Below are 22,638 nucleotides of genomic sequence, written 5' to 3'. Positions count from 1 at the left end.
TTATGGCCTTGACTGTATAAGACCATCTTTCCAATCCAAATGCCAATGATCAAAGACCTTTGCACAGCACTGTATGTGGATCTATTCTGGTCATGTGATGCTAATAAAACCCATCCATCACTATTATCAGTAAAAGGTGCCATATGTGGCCAAAAACAGTTACTACATTCAAATTCAAAATACCGAGGTCTTTTAGGTTTCGTTTTCTGACGTAACTGGCAACCCGTGGTTGCTCGGCAGCTGAGACTCTACTAACTGCAATGATTGGTAGACGGCGGTAGGTGGCGCCACATGCCAAAACATGATTTCAAAACATAGACATGATTTGCAGTCTGCAAAATATTTTTTTTTATGCAAATATTTTGTCTGTACTGTTGTTGTTGGTGAGTTCAGTTTGTTATATGAACATTATTCCTGAGTCTCTGTGACATATTAGGAGAATTTTATGGCCAGTTGCTTTAGATTTATTACATAATGCACCTTTAAATCCTGCAGGAAGCATGAAAGTAAGTTTCTGCTCAAATCTTTAATATTGTTCTGTCTCAAGTCTTTTCCCCATAAACCATATGTCCATTATGACAGTGCAAAGCATCATTTGTTCTTGTGATAACTTTTCAGAAATAATCTTTACGATTATTCAGAAACAACAGGAACATTTTGTTGTAATTTTTATTTCCTGTACAGTGAGAAACGGCGGTAAAAATGGACGCAGCACAAGGTTCAAATCTTGATCGTTTATTGAGCCAAATGAAATATCATTATTCTTAAATTTCTACGAGGTTGCACCTATTCTCAATTCAGAGAAGCTCTTAAATGTACCATGCAAAGCCATTCCATTAGCTGTGAGGCCTTTCAAGGTTTTATGGCGACTACCAAACAGCTCGTCCCCGAAGCAGTGGTCAATAAACGTCATGCTTTTAATGGTGTTAAAAGCTCCATTCTCATCCCGGGGACATTTGTAGTAGCACATAGTGAAAGCAGAGAGCTTTTAGCTCCAGCATCTTAAGGATGTTCCTGTAATTGCTACTACATATGTGGATGAATGGAGGTCGATGTGCAGTGAAGGGCCTCTCCCTTCTCTCACTGACCATAAAGTGCTATAACTGCAAATAGCAAAAAGAGAAAAAAAGGCCTGTGATCTGCACTGACGTCCATTATCAAACATTTAGAATCTTATTGTTGCTGCAAATATGAAAACTTTTAGAATTGTTATATTCGAACTTTAAAATGAGATAGTCCTGAGAAGATTTATTCTCCCTCTGTATTTTCAAACCCATTCGAAATCCATGTTTCAGGAATTCATCCCTGTGCGTTGGCAGATTCTCTTGTTGTTTGTTTTTCTTATTTATTTATCTTATTATTTATTGATACAGAAAAAAAAGTTACTGCTAGTATAGTAGCATCTACACCTGAAAACTTCAGGCATCAGGCTCTCTCCTTAAATTTGTTATGGCTTTTACAACCTAAGTCAAAACCTGACAGGACGTCCCACGGCCTCGTACTCACTGATTTCACGACCGGCAACCGTCAAAAATGCATTTTCACTCCGACCATATTCTTCCTTAGCTGAGTTAAGTGTAAAATAATCCTCTTTCGTTAGAAAACTAAACCCCACCCCTCATAAAAAATAAACATTTATGTCAAGACTTGAATGTCGAAAACAGCAAACAGTAGCAGACAAAAATGCAAAGTGATCAACAACATCAGATTACACAAGAATACAGTCAGTACACTGGTAGAACATAGCAGTACACGGGTAATCAATACTGAACACAGGAAAGTGAGTCTTAATACATATATACTGTATATATAGAGAAAGAGATAATAGGCAGAATTGCTTTGAAGGGAACAAACCACTCTTTTTTTCCTTCTCTATCGTCAACAGCAGTAGCTCTGCTTTTCTCTGTACATAAATGCAACTTGTAATTTCAGTGACAATCCACAGAAGACCACCTATTACCCATGGCAAATTTAACTGGATTGACACTGGGTTACTTTGGGGCAAACACATGATATGATGGTCTGGCGGTTTAATGTGTGCTATTCAACAGCCATAATATCTGAATACACAGATTCTGTGAATTGAACATTTCCCAGCTCCTCCTAAGGCCCTGAAATCAAACGTAGACTGAACCCAGCAAACAAAGACCGGCTACAGAGGCTACGTGCTCAAAGCCAGAGGAGCATAACATGGAGCCTGGTTCATTTAAAATGGGGCACGCACTTCAGCGAGTGTAAGTGCTGAACCTCTCTCGCTGCGTCTGTCTCTGTGTCTTTTAAGAGCATCCTGTGGTATTTTCTGCTGCTCTATATTTCTCCACCTGGTATTCCTGTGTGTGAGCGAGTGGAATGATTCACACACACACACACACACCGAGTGTGACTTCCTTTTCTCACCCACACAGGAGACGCTGTGGTGCACACTGCAACTGTAAATATTCCGCCAAAATTTCATCTACTGCTCCGAAAAAAAACATTTACATCTCTCACCATTTCCGAGCTCAATTTGTTATTGCCGTGCAGTGTGTGTGTGTGTGTGTGTGTGTGTGAATCACACGCGTACTGTATATTGTGGTTTCTGGAAAACTATAATTTGACACTGTCCAACCATACCATGTGATGGGAAAGCGAATGCTTAATGGGAGCACCAGGTGTTTCCCCCCCCGATAAAAAAAAATACGGACTTCTTAAAGGGCGTCACATTCATTGCCGAGGTGAATGTTTGCTTTTGAACTTACGTAAGGGCAGCCCCATAATGAGAACGGTACACAAACACAGCAAACATAACCAGCCACAGAGAATGGCTTTGAGTTGCTGCGACTCACCATAACACACCTATCCTCTAATGCTCAGAGAGACAAAGACATGGAAATCAGAGGGAAGCCTGCATCCCATTCTAAAGATGCAATTACCATTTACATGGGGGGCTTTCCCTGTTGTACTCTGACACAAACGCCAAACAACTTAATCCAAACACTCGTTCTTGTTTACGCTAAAACACACAGGCTCCTTTTGAAAAAAAAGCGCGTTAATGAAATATGCACAGCATACAACAGGTGTGGTAAATTCAGTTCACAATAGATAAATTCATAACCATTAAGAGGAAGGGAATCTCTGAGGAGAGTCTCCCGTGACACAGGAGGTTTCCTGCAGTCGGCTACAAACTGTCAAATTATTGTTGTTTCTCTTCAAAAGGAACCCTGTGGGGCTCTTATTAAATGGCTCTAATGTTGCCTGCTAATACTACAAACATCATTTTCCTACCAACCACGCTACATTTTTAAATCAGTGTAAATTGTTCATTTCAGCAAAACGCAATCAAATCTACAACATAATCCACAGAGGCTCGTGTTTTTTTCTTTTTTTTTTCTTTTTAGCAATGTACATTAAAACAAATCAGGATATTATATAAGGTGTATATTTTACACCGAGAAAAGTATTAAATGAACTAAGGCTGGCAGCGTTTAGCATGGACTTGGTTTTTTTAACCTCGCTAGTGTGACAGAGACATAAATGCTATAACTTGGGACTAAGAGGAGTCTGTCTGTGCTTGTGAGGACCATGGTACCAGAACTGTGTTGTGTGAGGCTTCAGTAGTTAATTCGGGATTATACCATAGATATTCAGTCACTAAGAGGCTAATATTATGCTTACAAGCTGGTTAATGATTTTATACTAGTCATACATATAAACAAATTCTTAATATAGCAATGGAAAAGTATATTCCTCTCTCACTTTTCATATATGAATGTGAATACTTATAAGGATCAGTCTGATGAATTAAAATCTAAGTATTGGCTCTGTAATATATGTGAGTCGCCGCTTCTTCTTCTACTGATTTCCTACATCTCAGTCATAGTCCGACGGCCTCGTATAATGTTGGTTTATGACATGCTGTTTCTATGTAGATGTCCCAAAGGTTAATTACAGGCGTAACCATAGTCCAGTGACAGCACTTTCCAGGTCATACTTTCTGTGTCCATGTGGGTGCAAAGGTCATCCACCTATGTCTGTGTTGGCCCCTTTTGAAGCCTACGTGGATGAATCCATGTACGTCTCCAGTTCAGAACACGGTAAGTGTGACCTGGAAGTGTCTCCCTGTGTTGATAGAGACATGTTTACATACACTCTTAGAAATACGGGTTCCAAAATGGTCCTTCTACAAGGGCTGAGGTTCTACCTGGAACCATTTGCTTCTGAAAAACCCTTTTCCGAAGAAAGGGTTTTTCAAGGGTTCTTGGTAACACTAAGGGTTCCAGTAAGAACCATTTTGATCCAGAAAACCCTTTAAAACCCCTTTCCTGAATAAAGGGTTTTAATAGGGTTCTTGGTGGAACCTTTATAAAAAGGTTCTACCTGGAGCCAAAAAAGGGTTCTCCTATGAGGACAAGCTGAAGAACCTTATATGGTTCTACTTTCTAAGAGTGTAAGATGTGATCTCTTCAACAGTAGTTCCTGTTTAAAATATAACTATGAGCCAGCCATGGTTTCAATGTCTATTTTATGTGAGCGATTTTGTTTTTTCAAATCAATCTGTGCATGTGTCGTATGTGCCCCCCCCCCTCTTCATTATGTAATCTATCACTTCCTGAGTGCTAAAATCATCAATATACTGTATCCATCCTCTGTCCTTAAGACTTGAGTAGTTTCTGTGTCCGTGCACACTGCCATTCATTCACAGTATATTAAGTGCTACAGATTAAACTGCTGGAAAAAGTCTGGCTTATTGTCAAGTCAGTTAATCTTTTACTCCCTTTGAAATCCTAATTTTTCATTGGCCAGCAACTGCAGGCGAACATCCTTAGTCCGTTTTCCTCCCACTTGGTCAGTCACAGTTTACATGAACTAAAACATGGCTCACATTGCACCATTATGCATCCAGTCTTGTGGAATCCATTGTCTCCTCTCAGACCACCATGGGAGTGTCTGAAAAGACTGAGCTAATGGACTCTGCTACTGACTTCTTCCTCTTCCCCTTCATTAGAGAGCCAGCCTCTGCATCCAGACCATCGTCATCGTCCTCATTCCCGTTGGGGTTCAGCTTTCCATTCTGGCCCTGCAAGTCCTTTGAATCTATGAATGCCACGTGCTTGTTCAGCTCAGCTTTGAGTGCTGGGTCCTCGTGGGTCGGTGTCACACTGAGCATAGAGGAGTGGATGCTGTCCTCTCCACGAGTCTTACCTTTGCTGGGGCAGCAGAAACAGCGGCATGGTGTCAGGTAAAGGTACATTAACACCAGCACTACGCTGGTCAGGCAGCCAACTAAGGTGGTGTATGCCGTGTTCAAGGTCTCTCCGTTCCCGTGCATGGTGAAGTTGTGAACCTTCAGAACCACGTAGATCGTCTCATTTAAGGCCTCGCTCATTGCAAAGCAAGTGTAAGTCCCAGAGTCCTCAGACCTCACTGAACTTATCTGCAAACTTCCATCCGACAGGACTTCGGCTGTCTGGTTGCTTTTCGGCATCACTGGCACATTGCCAGGCAGGGTCCAGGTCTTTGACATGTCTCTGTGTTTGGTGTCACAGCGCAGTGGCAGTTTTTGCTCCAGATAAGCCTCTTGAGCTGCCTCCTTGAATGTGCTGCAGTTCATAATTTCACCACTCAGATCAAAAACAGCGACTGGTGTTTTTTGCAGACCAGGCAGAATACACGTGTAGTCATCTTTGAAGTCCACCGCAGAGTTGAGTTTTCGAAGGTACCAATGGGCTAAGAGTGTGTAGAGATCACAGTGACAGGGCACAGGGTTATTGTGGAAGTAGAGGCCATTTTTTAACCAAGCAGGCAGTGCCTCAAGCTCGTCAATGGGCAACAACTTGATCTTGTTGGAGGACACGTCCAGGAGGCTAAGTCTCTCAAAACTGGACTTTTCCTTGACCAGCTCTAGTGGAAAGCGGGAGATTTGGTTCTGACTAAGGTAGAGCTTCTGGAGGTTGATCACGCCAACAAAGGCCGAGCGGTCAATCTGTGAAATGAGGTTGTGGTAGAGCAGGAGAACCTCCAGTTTGGCCAAAGGCTCAAAGATTAACTCATCCAACTGCCGCAAGCTGTTGGAGGACAGGTCCAAGTAGCGTAGGTTCTTCACGTTTATGAACGCCTCTGAAGACAAGAAGAAGAGACCATTGTGACTGAGGAGGAGATGATGGAGCTTTGGGAGAACGATTGAGGTCCACTCAGATCTCAGCCGTATTATCTCATTATAGCTGAGATCCAGCACGCCAGTGTAGTTGGGTATGAGAGCGGGGACAGTGGTCAGGTTCATCTTTGAGCAGCTCACTATGTTTGAGGCGCAGATGCACGTCTTGTGGCAGTTTAAGTTCGTTGCTGCTGCCCCTGGAAGACAGAGGACAGCTATGCAGACGGCCAGGAGGAGGACCCATTTCGGATGCTTACTCTGTTGAGGTAATGTTTCCAACAGGCAGTCACCTGTTCTGCTGGAAGGCTGCAACATGCTAGCAGTTTATCTAAATCCTTCAGAGGTTTACTACAGCTCCATTCTCAGAAAACAGCATTGAAGAGTAACGGGTGGCCTCCTAGGCATTGCTCATTGAAAGCTAGGGGGGAAAAAACAGAGACAAGAGAGGTAAGAATTATAATTGCTACATATCAAAATGGAGAAAAATGCATTAACACAACAGGTGGTGCAGATGTTCACAAAGAGCTGCATTAAGTACTTTGACATCCAGATTCTGAGCCTCGACTCTGAAACTCCCTGCCAGTAAAACTACAACAGGTGGAGTCTGTTATTATTTGTTCATTGTGCTCATGTTTTAGTTAGTATTTTATTAATTTGTCACCATGTCTTTATGTATTCTTATTTGCGAAGCACTTAGATTTAACTTTGATTTGAGAAGTCCTATATAAATAGAGATTCTTCTTCTTCTATCTATTATTATTTTAATCCAGGGATTGACATCAGCAACAATTCATGCTGACAGATTGCACAGCAGTCAATATGATATAATGATATAATATTATTTGACTAAGAATACTTGTGTTCATAGTGATCAATGTTCTCTTAATCATCTATGACTGTTTATATCAGACAAAGCACTTGTATTGTGCATTCAGCACAATACTCTCTCTCTCTCTGTCACCTCTGCACCCATGAGAACATGCAGCAGCAGCAGCATCACACACTTCCTTACATGCACACTGTAGTTCACAGGCACTGACTCCTCTGCTGCTTGGCACCATGCGCATCATCCTATAAAACATATACGCATGCACACAACTCATGTGCATCATTCTCACGCCTGGAAGGCACGCATTGATTTTCCTTTTCTCCCCTATTGCCCTGCCTCTCTCTCTCTCTGACACACACACAAAAACACAACAAAAACAACCATATCAATCAAAAACCAAAACGTGAAACCATGAAAAACATTATTTTCTCTTCTGTCCCTGTCCATTTGCGGAAGAGCTGAGCAAACGTTGCACTGCACCATTCTGCTGCAAAACAAACGTGCACGAGGTGGAAGCGTGATCCGAGAGATGGAGCGAGACACAAACCACCACCTACCTTCGACTGCGTCTTTCATTACAAAAAACAACAACAACAAAAAAACAGTCCCTCTTCTACTGTTTACAGTGTTGCTGTGTACAGATGGTGTCCGTCTGACCGAGTGTGTTTGCTGCTGATGATGAAGATGAAGATGAGGAGGACAACAACAACAGCAGCAGCAGCAGCAGGGTGGAGGGCGCGCACTGGAGATCCTCGTCAAATCCAGTACCCGGTGCAAAAAAAATGAAATAATAATACAGAAAATATTACACGTATTAACTAGCGATGCTTTAGGAAGCTCTGTCTGACTTCATATTGCTCCGTTTACAGACGACCAAGCGTCCGATCCTTGCAGTTAATATAGTGAGCATCTTCAGCTCCTGCCGCATCTCATCAGCAGCCATGGAGATAATTAAGAATGAGGCAGACGGCGGTGGCTAAAGGCCTGCTGCTGTCTCCGTGCAGTGATGCTGCTGATGCTGCTTATGATGATGCTGCTGCTGTAGTGTGTGTGCGTGTGTGTGTGTCGTTTTAGGGAGAAGTAATTGCGCTCTCATCCACAAGGCGGTGTTTTACCGAGAGCAGCCGCACCAAAGATGCGCAGCGGAGACGCACTGAAAACCCACGTTGTCGTAAAATATTATCCATAGGTCTTTTACAATAAGCCTAACAATGATCTTTCCCTGGGTAACAACATCTTTACTGTATAGGTCAAATTGGCACACATCTGGATGTTGTTTCCAAATAAAGGACATAACAAATAGAGATGGGACATACCACTTTTTTTGTGTCCGATACCGATATCACAAAATCGAGTATCTGCCATACCAATATTAGTCCTATACAGTCACATTTATGAACTATGAAGCAACACATTTGTGCAGAGTCGTCATTTTAAAGATATCATTCTCCAACCGTGTAGCAAATATCTCCCAAAAAGAAGAAATAAACAGCCCAGACACGACTCAACTACAAGTACTGGTAACAAAATATACCCTATAAGTGAAAGTAAAAAAAATATTCTTCTAAATGTTTAATGCATTCTCAACAACAATCATGCGATGTTTGGGTTGTATCAGATTTTACATTTCAATCTGTCCGATATCCGATCCAGTGATTGTGGCCAGTATCCGACTGATACCGGATCCCATCTCCATCCCTATAATAACAAAAAAGCCCACTGGTTACAATGGCACAAATCTACAAGTACTACTAATTATAATAAAGATGTACAGATACAAAGATATAAATAACATCTCACACACTAAACGTATGCCTTCAGAAATAAATGATATATATATATACTGTATATAAACATAAATATAAGTAAATAAATGATTGCACATAATGTTGATTACCTTATTGCATGCGTTATGAGCTGTGTTCTTTTTATGTAGAGTTCGGTGTGTTAATATATATGTGTATACATATATACATACCATATATATATATATATGTGTATACATGTATACACATATTATATATGTATACATATATTGACATACAAACATATATATATATATGTCATTATATGTATACACATATATTTATATATGTATACATATATATATATACACACACACATATATATGTATACACACACACATACATATACACACACATACTGTATACACATACATATATATATATAGTCTTAATCTGGACTGTCTGTGGTTGATTATCCTTGAACGTACAATGAGTAACATGGTGTTTGTTGGTTTAATTCCCTAAAAAAAAAAAACTGGCAAATTTCAGAAAAATTATAGAAATAAGAATGATGAAATTGGAAACAGTGATTATTATTTTTGTTCAACAAAATACAAAGTTTCCTACCGTGCCTCATCACTGCAGTAACATCTCTGAGCCATGAGTCATGGTGTTGTCTGTGTGCGTCCAACTGTCTCCACTCAGCAGTGATTGGCTGCACGGTTGTCATTTAGAAGGTGAAGAGACATAAACCAGTCTGTAAATTGCATCGTTTACGAGGGTTCTTACTCACTGATTAGCTCTTGGTGTCATGTCCAGGTTTTAATATTTACATCAAGGCGCTATTTTTTTTTTTGTGGACGAGTGCTTCAGGCTGCCAAACCGTGCTGCTTTCCAACAATTCTTCCCTCTCATATCGCCGTCTTTGCTCACTGGGCAGACTCTTGTTTATGATTCTGAATAGGTCCGTCTGCGAGTACCCACTGAGCGGGGAAAACCTTGTCCTTTTTTTTCCCACTCATGTGAATCCACCCACGTGGTTTGAAAACTGTTCAAGTTTTCCTCTAATCACAGATCTGTGAGCCCTGTGAGCCATGAACACTGCCAATAACACGCTCCATCACTAGCGCCAAGTGTCCTACTCACAATCATTTATTAAACGAAGATTATGGCATCAAAGAGCATGACACGGAGTCATTTTACATTGTAAATGGAGACCAAAGCACTTTACAATAGGAGTCACATTTATCCATTCACACATATTTATACAGTGCCTCTACATCACATCAAACTCAAGGCCTGCAGGGCCACATCCGGCCCACGAGATCATATGTTAGGTCTTTCCTGCTCCTCCATTGACACACTTATAGTATACAAGTATATTATATTAATATTATAATACTAAAAATACTTATAATAATACTTATACCACACATCAAAGATGTGTATATAACTTTGAAATGGTTCTACCCTTCTGAGGCTATTGCTTGGGTAAATCAATTCATTTTATTTAATGAAAAAGTAACAAACGCATCTTAACATCTTCATTTCAAATGTGATCTCTGATTTCTTTTTTTATTTAATCTATGAGCCTGCTTTATTCTGAATCTGATATTATTTGCGCTCATCGACCCTCGGACATTTTTTAATTTCAACCCCCTGCTGTTATCGAGTACGACAGCCCTCCTCTAATTATTCATCTATTCCCATCGTCATTTTATTTAATCACACTGAGGCTAAAATCTATTTACAAAAACGAGACTTAGCCTAATCATGCATCCTGGTCCCATGGCGGGAAAATTGTGAAAATGTAATCTAAATCCGTCTGTGACTTTTCGAGTTACATTGCTAACACAGACAGACAAACAAATGAACTCTGGCGAAAACATTGGGGGAGATCAATAACATCAGAAAACAATAGGAACCGAAAGAACAAATGGAGAACAATGCATGAGGGAGCAATAATTTGGTATTAATTTACCATCTGCATCATAGTATCTTCATACATGTCATATGTACTGGGTTAAATCAGCTCCAAGTGATTATCTCCACCCTGAAATTAGAATTATTTCATTATTGGTGCAACCTGGAAACTCTGATAAGTCAGAACTGTAGTTAATCACGTCAGAAACAGCAAAGCCAGAGTGGAAACTATAGCCTTTGTTGACGTACTGCTCACTGAGAGTTCACCCATTTAGCAGACTCTGGGCACGACAAGCATGGCCGAGTATTAACTCAGTTGGAGCTGGAGTTGTTTTGAAAAGTTTGGCAAAAACACATAGTTGAAACAGAATGAAACAGAATTTAAGTCCTTTCAAATATACATTAAGCAAGAAAAATGAAGTGGCTCAGACTAAAAAACACCCTCCTCATACACAGTAGCTGCAGTAGCTCAGGCTTAATATGTAACAGGGGACACAAATGAACACATGATATGACATTAGTTCTCAGAATTGTGTGACATGCATGTACCTGGAGATGTGTCTGTCTAACTAGGCCTCGAGTAAAATCCCAGGGAAATCCAGGTATGAATCAGTGTGACTGAACAACATCCTGTGAAACCTCTGTCTGACCAGAGCATCGTAGCACACTGACTCTTGTGAGATTGAGCTGAAAGTGATTTATGTGCTATTTGACTCCACTTCCTGCTGTGATAGGGATAGCGTTGCTTGGCAACTGCCTGCGGCCTTTGGTTGACTGTTTTGGCTACGTGGTACATGTGGCCTTGCCATCTCTTGTTCTCATCCATGCACCTGATAAGAAGGCGTTTCTAGATTTGAAATATTTATTTGTTAAACTTGTTTTTCAGTCAGAAGCAGACACAAATCCTGACTCCCTGACCACTTATCCATCATTAGCATTGTTAAATCTCTTGTAAACAGCACAAGCCAGGAAGACAATTCACAAAATGCATGGCAATGTATAGAGTTACAACACACTCAGCAATTTGGAAGCTACTACCAACCATTATCAGTCCGATCGGCAGCAACATCTGTATGACGCCCAATCACAACAAATGGAAATGATGTTTACACACAGCAGACTCTCTCTGTGCTCCACCTGGTGTCTCTGTTGGCACAGTAAACACACACACACACACACACACAGACACACACACGCTAACACACACACACACACACACACACACACACTCTAGGCCGACTGGTTTGCACAACATACACAGGTTTGTGTTTGCCTGATTATTCTTAGTTATTTTGTTGTTGTTGTTTTAACCTGTAATGATTGTTTGGCCAAACAGTGGTGGTTTATTTACATGTCCAGTAGTTCAGGGACATCATTAACATTCACCTGCAGCTAGAGACATGCTTGTGTCCAATTCCAACATCCAATCTGAAGGATTATACTGTATGTGCCAATATATTCACTAGTTATTACCGGTGTCTGTAGAGGATTTTCATTGCAAACTGGGCAAAGCAAGTCAAATTACAAGGCAGATAGAAAAAACAATGAGCTGGAACTCACTGTGAGACTCTTAATGCAGCCCGATTGACAGTTGTATCGGTATAGAAACACAGATTATTGCTGATCAAAGAAATTGAAATTAGAGATAGACTAGGACCAATACCGATAGTCAAAATTTGACACTTAACTTTCACATTTAAATGCCTTTCAGCATATGTTTATAAAGTTAAATGAAAACGTAAAACAAATAAATAGCTCCCTAAAATTTCAATATAACTGAAATGTTGTTTTATCTTTCACTTAGCTTTGTTTTAAGTTCAAACAAAGACAAAAAGTGCAGGGAGTTCCCAGGGTCAGCAGCATCTGTTAAATAAATAATAATGTTAATAATAATTTACATAAATAAATAAATAAATAGATCTCTTATGGGCCATGCCGATTTGCGTCAAAATACCGAATATCAGTGCCGATAATCGGTCCCTAATTGAAATGTAAAACAGGGAATTGTTTATAGGAAACTCCAGATGTTTGTCTACACACACCTGGATACATTCATGACAGCTTTCCCCATGTAAATGGACTTCACAGTGTGTGTGTGTTTTACATCTTATCATGCAGATAAACATCAGGAGAGCTTACACAACACATCTGACAGCATGTCTGACACAAGTAAGCGTAAGTCAGTGAGTCAAGTCGCTGCTCTCACAGTATCGCTTGCCTCGGGGACATTCTGATGTAGGAGCAATCTCGAGAGAGAGAGAGAGAGAGAGAGAGAGAGAGAGAGAGAGAGAGAGAGAGAGAGAGAGAGAGAGAGAGAGAGAGAGACCATAATCTTTGTTTAGCCCATGTCTGGACTAGTCTTGGTTTCCATGGCAACACATTTGGTTGTGTGTTTGATTTGAACGAGGTCACGGAGCTTAAATAATCTCATGGCAAAATGCCCACACGGACGCCACAGGCCTGAATAAAAGCGACGGCGACCGCAATCTCGACACCGTGCTGTTCGTTTGTCCATCTCCGAGCAACAGCTTCACGTGCTCGGGGATGACAGAGGCCACTGCTCTGTGGGTAAAGGGCTGCAGGTGTCGGCCCACACTGAGGCACTGAGAGAGCGTTAACAATGGCTGTAATCAGGAGGCTGAGCACACATTGTTTTCTCTCACTAATTAAAGCTGTCACTAATGCAGTTACAAGCTTTGCTGGAATAAATGGGCATAATTAACACTGTCAGGTGAAACTGTCAAGACAAGGACCCCATTACGGATGTTTAGAAAGCGTCACCTAGGAAATATTACATCTGCAAACAAATGAAGGACACACTTTTTGATGTTGTTTATTGACAGAGAGAATGAGAGAGGGACACAAATCCTCTATGCCAATGAGAGACGAGGCATTTTCCAGTCGGTGCCACTAATTCCTTTTAATCCATTCTTCAGGGTGAAGATGCAGTGTGGTTGTTGACAAAGGGAAGAGATGATTCTCGACTAATTAACTATGGGGGAAAACAACGATAATCCCCTGTCTTTTCAATACGATCTGTGCCCCTGCACTCAGCCAATAAGGCGAGGTCACCGAGACGAGGCAGAGGAGTCGGTGACTCACTGCCTTTATAATGTTTGGCTTCCTCTGTCAGAAACATTAAAACACGCCTTGTTGAACATGATGAGGATTCGTTTGCTGCTGCTGCTGAGAAATGACAGCTGCAGTTTTAGCCCGAAGCACATCGTGTTCATCGGCTGCCAGCCCACATGTGCATCTACGTTTTCTCCTCATAGGTCCCTGACAGAGGTGCAGCAGGTGAGGCAGCAGCAGTCGGACCATTACGTGGCAAAGAGGACTTCCACTTCAAGCTGTAATCAGCAACACATACTTTACTTACAAAACAATTTTAGGTTGCAATAAACCTACATTTCCCAAGTCTGATGATTTAAAAAATTTAAAGGGGGCATATTATGCAAAATCAACTTTTTAAATCATTTAAATCCTTATATTTGGGACTCTGGAGGCCCCATCAGTCGGCAAAGTGTGAAAAAAGATGACTCACTCATGTGTTTGTGGTCCTCCTCAGTTTAAGTACAGGAGATGAAATGTTGTCTCGCTGAGCTCCGCTTTGTCCGTAAAACATGCGAGAGTGCTGGCGAGGGCAACGGTATCCAAAAACCGGAAGTCTGCAAAGCTCTATTCTTGGCTCCAGAGTTCTACACAAACTTCCAGCCTCAGAGGATTTATCTGTGCAGTGGATACATACAGCTTTAAAGCACTGACCTGCAGGCCGTGTGTCCTGAGAATCTTACTTTTCACTTTGTTTTAAGTGCCTGCGTCTGTGGCCAGTGTCACACCAAGCCAGGGTGACGAGGGTCTTCTCCACAGCTCTCCAGTCAAACGGCAGTGATTGTGCCCTAGAGGGGAAAAAGAGAGAATGGAATCAGTATTTTTGGATGCACTGCAATGAGTCTAAGGGAAAAGCATGCAGAGAAGAACATATAGCTCATTTAAAAGTGCTGCACAAACAATATAAATACAAATAAGCCACACATGCACAATAAAAAATAAAAACCAATCTGGTCTGTAAGATAAGGTGCCATGCCATGAGGACAAATAACAAAATGAATTCTAAAATACACAGGGAGCCAGTTTAACTTGGCCAAAACAGGTGGGATATGTTTGTTTTTGTTGGAGACGAGAGCCAATAAAGGTCGAGAATATCTGAACATTGGTAAAGAGACTTAACTGAAGGTTTATTATCTAGAATCTTCATTTCAAACTTCAAAAAGTGAGACACTTTCATCAGTCAATGCAGCTCTTTCATGGCCTTTGCAGATTTTTCACAGTTACAGAATTTTACATTTGGAGTGCACTGTGGATGATTCACTTTTAGAGTGGATGACATGACACCCTAGAGTGGAGAGTGTGTTCAACTCCTTTAAAAAAGTGCCTCTTCAACTTGCTCTCCAGTTCACACACGGTTTGTCTACTTTCATTAGATGTGACGATACCAAAGCACAGCGACTTAAAGAAACTAAAGTGGATCTGTCTGACTGAGAGGAGAACCATAGAGCAAAATATAAACCTGACTTCTCCCTCTTGGGCAAAAACACAAAGGTCCCCAATTTTAAAACTGCAATTTCTGACTCAGGGTTCCTCAGGCCAAGCTTTGTGACACTCACAGTGAAGACATGTCACGGCAGTCTTTGGTTTACAATGATTAGTTTGGAAGCTGTGTCAGTGGTGCTCTCTGAGTATTTTTTTAATGGACCTGCTTTATTATATTTATGATTATGGATGTTTGGGGCTGTCATGGTGAAGGATCTTTCACTGCGGTTTAAGTTTAAGTGGCTTAACACTGCCGCATTAAATAATATCATATTACCATAATATTACATTACGTGTCATTTAGTTGACGCTTTTATCCAAAGCGACTTACATTGATCAATTCTCACATCTGAGAAAGGCAAGTAGCATTAAGGGCGTTGCCTAAGGGCCCACACTGGGTATTTGCTGACCTAATATAACCCACCCATTACAAAATGAATATACTATTTCAAGTGTTAGCAAAAAAAAAATATTCATAGAATATACAGCATTACACAACACTACAACAGCAGCAAGGAATTGTGCTTAACGTTTGGAACGTTTTTCTTCAAAAACTACACTACCGTTGTGTATTTTGTTCAAGGAAAATAATATTATATGAATCAGAAATAACAGACTATTCTAGCTGCAAATGTCTGGTTTTTAATGGAATATGTACATAGGTGTATAGAGGCCTATTTCCAGCAACCATCTCTCCAGTGTTGGCGTTAGAAAGCTATTGGATGATTAGAAAACCCTTGAAAACCAATGTCTTGACTATATTCTCCTCATTTTGCTACTCTTTTGATGAATAAAAGTGTGAGTTTTAATGGAAAACACACAAAAATTATATAGGTGACCCCAAACCTTTGATCGGTAGGGTAAATATAGAAACACAGCGTTACACATGGGCTGAGGGCTACATGATACAGGAGAGGCCAGTAATTGAGATGTGAGTGGCTATTCCTCAGAGAGACAGACAAATCTGAGATGCAGAGCTGAGAGGGGAGATCATTGATTGTAGGAGGAGGAGGAGGAGGGGAGGAGGGTGGCAGCGTGAGTGTGAGAGAGCGAGTTGGGCAGAGTGTCCTCCTTTAAGACAAGTGTCTGGTTGCATCATTAGATCAGCGATGTTTACTCTGTGTGTGTCTTTATTTATTCAGTCTTAGGCTGTGAATAATGGAGTGGAGGTGAAAACACGGTCAGATACCGGGGCATCAATTCTCTATTTTTCCACAAGTGCAGTGTGTTTGGGACTAAGGGTACACTACGCCTCTTCAATACATCATTGTGTTGCTATTTTCCAATTCCTGAACTCTGGCCTTCACAGTGGCCTCCAAAACAAAATGTGACTTGTTGCATAAGGTGCACACCACACTGCAGTGACCCCAATATTAGTGAGATAATAAATCCTCATTCTTGTGCTGTCAGCATGTTGTTTGCGCCATAGCATGATGATGCACTGCGGGCAAAAGAAAAAAATCCACTGCAACAGCAGCTCCAGTGTTTGTGGTCATTATATAACGGCTGTGTGTGTGTGTGTGATGAAGAGAGGAACGAGCGGGTTTCTTTGCTGCTGGAGGATCTATCTATTATTCAGGAGCGGGGTTTGTGGGCTGCTCTGCTGCAGGACTCTCACCTCTGTGCACTGGACACTGCGCTGAGGTACTGTATAATCTGGGATTGAGCACACGAGGAGAGAGAGCTCACTGTGGTGCAGCTCAGGATATCGTCCCATTCGCTTTACCTCTAAAGTGTTTTAGCTGCAGATCAAACACAAAAGACAACAACAAGTGAACAGCTGGCCAATCACCGTGTGCCGTGGGTGTGATCGTCTGTCAGTTTCACAACATTACAGGAGTAACACTAATACTACGTTGTTGTATAGCAGAGTGAGTAGCGATGGGATCTCTGCCGCTTTATATTAGCAGGAGGAGAAGCAGATTGGTCAGAGTAAACATCGTACCAAAGCAGTTGCTTATGTGCACATCCAGCTAAAGGAAAGCCACCCTTCATTGGTAACACTTTAGATTAGGGATCACATATCCACCATTAACTAGGTGCTTACTAACGTGCATATAAGTAGCATACTAGCCTTTTATTAGTAAATAATAAGCACGTATTAACACCTTATGCAGGAAAAATCTTAACTCATTTTGTAATAGAGGTTGAATAAGGTTATGTAGAATAAGTTATTAATACGTCCTTAATGATTACTAATAAAGGGGGTAGTATGCTACTTATATATGTCAGTAAGCACCTAGTTAATGGTGAATATGTGTTCCCTAATCTAAAGTGTTACCCTTTCGGTATGGGTTATATTTCTTGCTTCATTTTGTTCTCCACCAACTCAAGAAGGAAATACGATTAGTACAGTACAAATTAAAGTCTGTATGTAGTACATATACCTGGCCTCTCAGATACTCACATTTCTCAAACTGCCTCTGTGGTCCATTTAAGCCACCATAGAGTTCAGAAATACAACATGAATATTATAATAATAATAATAAAAGCAGATATATCAGGGCAGCTATAAAGCTCCCATTGAGTGGTCCTATCGCACATATATATGAGTTATGGAGGTCTACTTACATACATTAACTTGTTTCTATGGTCAAAAACCTCCTAGTTGCAAACCAGGCGATCAAAATCTCTCCTCACTGAAGCTCTCATCAGTCACGCAGTTTAAGACTGAAATCTCACCCCCAGAAGACAGACTGTGTTGTAATTGGCCAGCCAACGAGAGCTTTCCGAACTCTCTTGTGATTGGCCAATACCTGGAAGTGACATATTCAGCACACCAGCTCTCAGAAGTGCAGCTCCCCCGCTGGAACGGTGGATGTACTGCTACTCATTATCAAAACATTGTTTAAAAATGGCTTCATCACGACTCCCCGCCGCAGTCCCTTTTATGACTTTGACCCAGAGTCAGAAGACACTGTGAAACACCTCCACAACGGATGTTCTTCTTCTTCTGCGGTTCAATATATACAACCGGATGTGCCCGGAGCAGGAGGATCCGCTGTTCAGGAGACAGGATCCTTACGTCACGATTCCAGGCTTTTTCTGAGCGCGTGCAGAGCCCGAAAATACATAAAACCCAGCGTTCTCAGCAGTGGCTGAACGGTTTGTTTCGAAACTTTAGAGCTTCTTAAACAAGGTAATGGCGCAGATACACACCAGAAAAACAGCGTTAATTGGAACATCCGGTCCATGGGAGCTTTAAGTGAAGTTTTGAATACAGGACTTGATGCTGCTTCCTTCACTTGTAACTACATAATCGACATCCACTTACAGTATTATTATTTCCTCCACTTATTAAATTCACTTTGCTTTCATTTTGTGATTCACTGGATGACTCACACACACACACACAAAGCCACACTGCTGCTGCTACACTGGTGACATTACATTTCGTGCCAGTCCCTCTGTGTCATTAAAATGGCTGTGCGTGGTCCAGGGGGAGTCCCGCTAACACGACAACCCCCCCCAAAAAACCCAGAATTAAGAGAAAGAGCCTGGTATCATCAGTGGATCATGGGAGGGAGAGGAGAGGAGAGTGCTGCTGTAAATTAAACAGATTTGTTTGGTGTCTGTAATAATAATCTGCCGCTTTAGGGAAAGCCTTGTGTCGAGCTTTAAGGGTTTTAAATGGCTCTGCTCGTCTTCTCCTGCCGTTGTCTGTATTAATCACAGCCCCTCCGCTGCTGTGTCTAGTGAGCGGACATTTTCTGCGAAACTGGCTTTAATGCAGGGTCATTAAGATGATTCCATCGTGTTTCAGTGTCACAGGGCTGTGTGCAGCACACACACACACACACAGAGGGAAGGATGTTGTCAGAAGAAGACGTCGGGTTTTCCTCTTCTCAATAGATTTGATTATTTTACAGCTTCCAAGTATTGTATAACCTTTGCTTCATTTGTTCACTATAATTAGCACAGACTTGAATTGACAGGCTTTGTGTCGAGGTCGGCCTTTAATGCGTCAGTGGATATTTTTGAAATGGAGCCACATGAATGATGACTGTCAAAAATGTGAAGAAAACAGCCATTCTCACTGTGGTGATTGACGAGGGAGATGACTGCTCGGTTTTGATTGTTTTCCTAATGATTAAGTTATTATTAGAATGATTATATGTCTGTAGAATAAAAGAGGGCTGGTGTGTGTGTGTGTATATGTTTGATGAAAAAATTAATATCACACAGATACTTTCATGACAATCAACAGACATTTATTTTGGAATCAATTTTAAAATCCTGCTTTTTTTCTTTTTTTTTTACTTCTAAAGCCTTAAAGGGTCATACCCCAGTGATCTTCAATTCAATTCAATGTCATGATCAGAGGTCTGCAGAAAAAGGTCCCCATCTTGTGTCACCTGGAGTGAGATTAAAACACTGTGGAGACGGATTAAATTTACTTCCCCACTGCCAGTTTTTAAATCTCGACTAAAAAACACACTTCTCCTTAGAGTATGTATAAGAGTATTATAGTTTTTTTTATATATGTATATTCACTGTCCACTTTTAAAATGCATCTTAAAATCCATTTTTGTGTATATTTTCTACAGTATTTTATTGTTTTATTGTATGTTATGTTGTTTGTTCTTCGGTCTAATAGGTCACACGTTTTATTTGTTTTATTTATTTATCTCTGATGTACAGCATTTTGTTCCAACTGTTGTTGTTTTTAAAGTGCTTTATAAATAAAGTTGGATTGGATATATTTGATATTTTTCTGTGTTTTATTGCTTTTATCCTGTCTATTTTACATACTCTTGCGAAGTACAGCACAGAAAAAACCTTTGGATTGGATCGGAACAGACATCAGAGGAGCATTGATTGAACATTGAAGTTGAAAAGGTAAATATAAAGGTTTCTCCTTAAGTTAGGGTTAGTGACAATTAAACTTGTGCATGTGCTGCTGTGGCAAATTTTAAAGTTTTAGGTTTATTTTAGCGGTTGAAGGACTGTCAGTTTGTCACTCTCTTGAATGCTGACAGCTGCTTTACATTATTTTACTGAACAGCATCTGTATTGATTTCACAACATCCCCCTCTCTCCTCGTCCTCCTCCTGCCTGCAGAACACAGCTCTCTCTTTGGCTATAATGACAGAAGATGTGCAAGTGGACAGAACATTCAGAGGTGTCCTGAGCCACTGACAGAATCACATTTAAATCCTGTGCCTGAACGAGAAAAACGGACAAAACTGCAATAAAGAAAAGGAAAGTTGCTGCATCAATATTTCACTTTAGCAGACCTCTAGCATTTGTAATTTTCTCATGAATATGTATGGCATGACTATTTCTGTCACCCCATGTTCATTTGGGCAGTTACAGTGAGTAATGTCCTTTCACCAGCTGTCTAACCACAGAGAACTACAGTACGCAGACTTTTATATATTTTAATGGCCTTGTACGAAAAGAAGTGGTCATACAATTAAAAAAAAATGTTTTTAAATCAAAATAAGTGGAAAATTGGGTTAATTCAAGTTGTTTTCTTGACTTTTTCCACAGGAAAAGTAGTTGCAAAGGAAATAGAATTCAATATGATTAATTAAATAATATAATTTCAGATGAATTGATGTGTATATGTGCCACAATCAAGAGAATCACAAGCTCATTGATGATAATAACATTTTAGAAATCAAATATTGTGCAGTTCAGGCTGACAGAAGGAGGTGTTGGACAGACTTCACAGGTTCATTGAAGCTACAAGTTTGAGAGTTGTCGTCAGTCACCAGTAACCACGGCCAACTGTGATGTCACAGGTCATCACTGCCACTTTCCACTGGAGGTCAGCAGAAACAAGAGTTTAAGGGCACGTTAGATTTGTGAATCCCCCCCCTCTGCTTTGATGCTGCTGAAATAGACGTGCTGCAAATGCTACAGTGATAACACTGCGACGCATCTGCTGAGGGTTTACTAAACATGTAGAAAATCTGAGCTGTGCTGCCTTTAAGCCCTCAGGTTTGAAAAACACTACACTCTCTGTAGGCTGAGCCTGAACAAGGTCAGAGTCCAGACGCAAAACATCAACTCTGTACATTCTGTTCACATGACTGTGGGTGAAAACCTTTTTTTTTTTTTATTTCATGTATTTCCAGAGTGGATGGTTGTTTGCCTCCATGTGTCCCTGTGATAGACTGCCAATCTGTCCTACCGTTCACCCTATGTCAGCTGAGATTGGCACCAATGACCCCCACGATGGAAAAGGATTTACTTAGTTTTATGGAATGGTGATGCACCTGTTTCCTGAAAAAGAATACAGATTACCACCCACTCCTGCAATAACACAAATAATACTCAAAAAAACAAATCTAAAGTATGAGCTGAAGAATATGACGGCCTTATTCCTTGTTCTGCCTGATGATATGGAGATTATTCAACTGACTGGCTGCACTGTTTGGTTTCAATAAATAAAAAATGACACTGCAGCTATAAAGGCATCCTGTTTATATGACTCTTTTCACAAAGGGCTGTTATAGGTGAAGAACGCCAACAGCTACATAATGAACTTCTGCCTCCGCGTGAAGGTCAGTCATGTGCTACGCTTTCAAGCAACTGAACTACAAAATACATTGATAGGGAATCATGCATCAGTAAATGAGATAACATCTTTGATTTCCAATAAAAATAAGTACTTAGAGAACAATATTCATGTGTGTCGTCACTGCAGCCAGTGAACATAAAACCGTGTACGGTTTGTGTCTTACTTTTTTCCCTTTGCGATAGTTTGCTTTATTAAAGCCTCTTTTTGGACATTTTTGCAACCGTGTTTGGATCCTCATTGTCCCATTTTTATTCATTTGAAGGTCCAGGAAGGTTTATTGGCAGAAAATGAATATAAACTTTGTATCACTTTAAATTAAAAATGGTTAGGTTTCTATCACCTTTAGAATAACTATACTCAAAAAAATATAAACACACAAACTTGAATTGGTGAACAAAAATAGAAAGTCATGACATTTGCTCAGATTCTTGATGCATTTGTTTATGGAATGATTTGTTTTGCTCAAACCCAGTAGTCCAGTGTCACTTGGCCACTTCTATTGACTACAATCTCAGATTAAGTATTTCAACTCATGAGTCATGGAGCATGGCAGAGTGGTGGTCAATATGCGTGACCAGTACACAGACACTCCTTATGGTCTGGTCAATAAAAGGGCACACCAAAATGTGGACTTTTGTCACTTGTCAATATGCCACAGATGTCACAAATCATGATGGAGCGTGCCATTGGCATGCTGAGTGCTGGGTTGAGCGTTACAGCTGTGGCAACACAACTGAATGTGCATCATTCCACGATCGACAACCTGGTGATGTCCATGCGTCGATGGTTTACCGCTCTGTGCGTGATGCTAATGGTGGACACACACGTTATTGAAGTTTGTGAACTTGGATCATCGACCCCCATTATGTTCTTCCTGCCATAGGAC

At 40.7% G+C, this 22,638-nt stretch overlaps 1 protein-coding gene across 1 annotated transcript; it reads right to left on the bottom strand.

Annotated features, from left to right (window-relative positions):
- Positions 1 to 4,906: 4,906 nt before the first annotated feature.
- amigo1 (adhesion molecule with Ig-like domain 1) lies at positions 4,907 to 6,448 on the bottom strand (the record flags this gene model as incomplete). Its single annotated transcript, XM_083894591.1, has 1 exon — positions 4,907 to 6,448. One exon carries the CDS (start codon positions 6,446 to 6,448, stop codon positions 4,907 to 4,909), a length of 1,542 nt encoding a protein of 513 aa, XP_083750717.1.
- Positions 6,449 to 22,638: the final 16,190 nt, after the last annotated feature.

The sequence above is a fragment of the Microchirus variegatus genome (genome assembly GCF_963457635.1).
Source record: "Microchirus variegatus genome assembly, chromosome: 9".
Classification (NCBI taxonomy): Eukaryota; Metazoa; Chordata; class Actinopteri; order Pleuronectiformes; family Soleidae; genus Microchirus; species Microchirus variegatus.
This window is presented reverse-complemented; position numbering and strand designations above follow the sequence as displayed.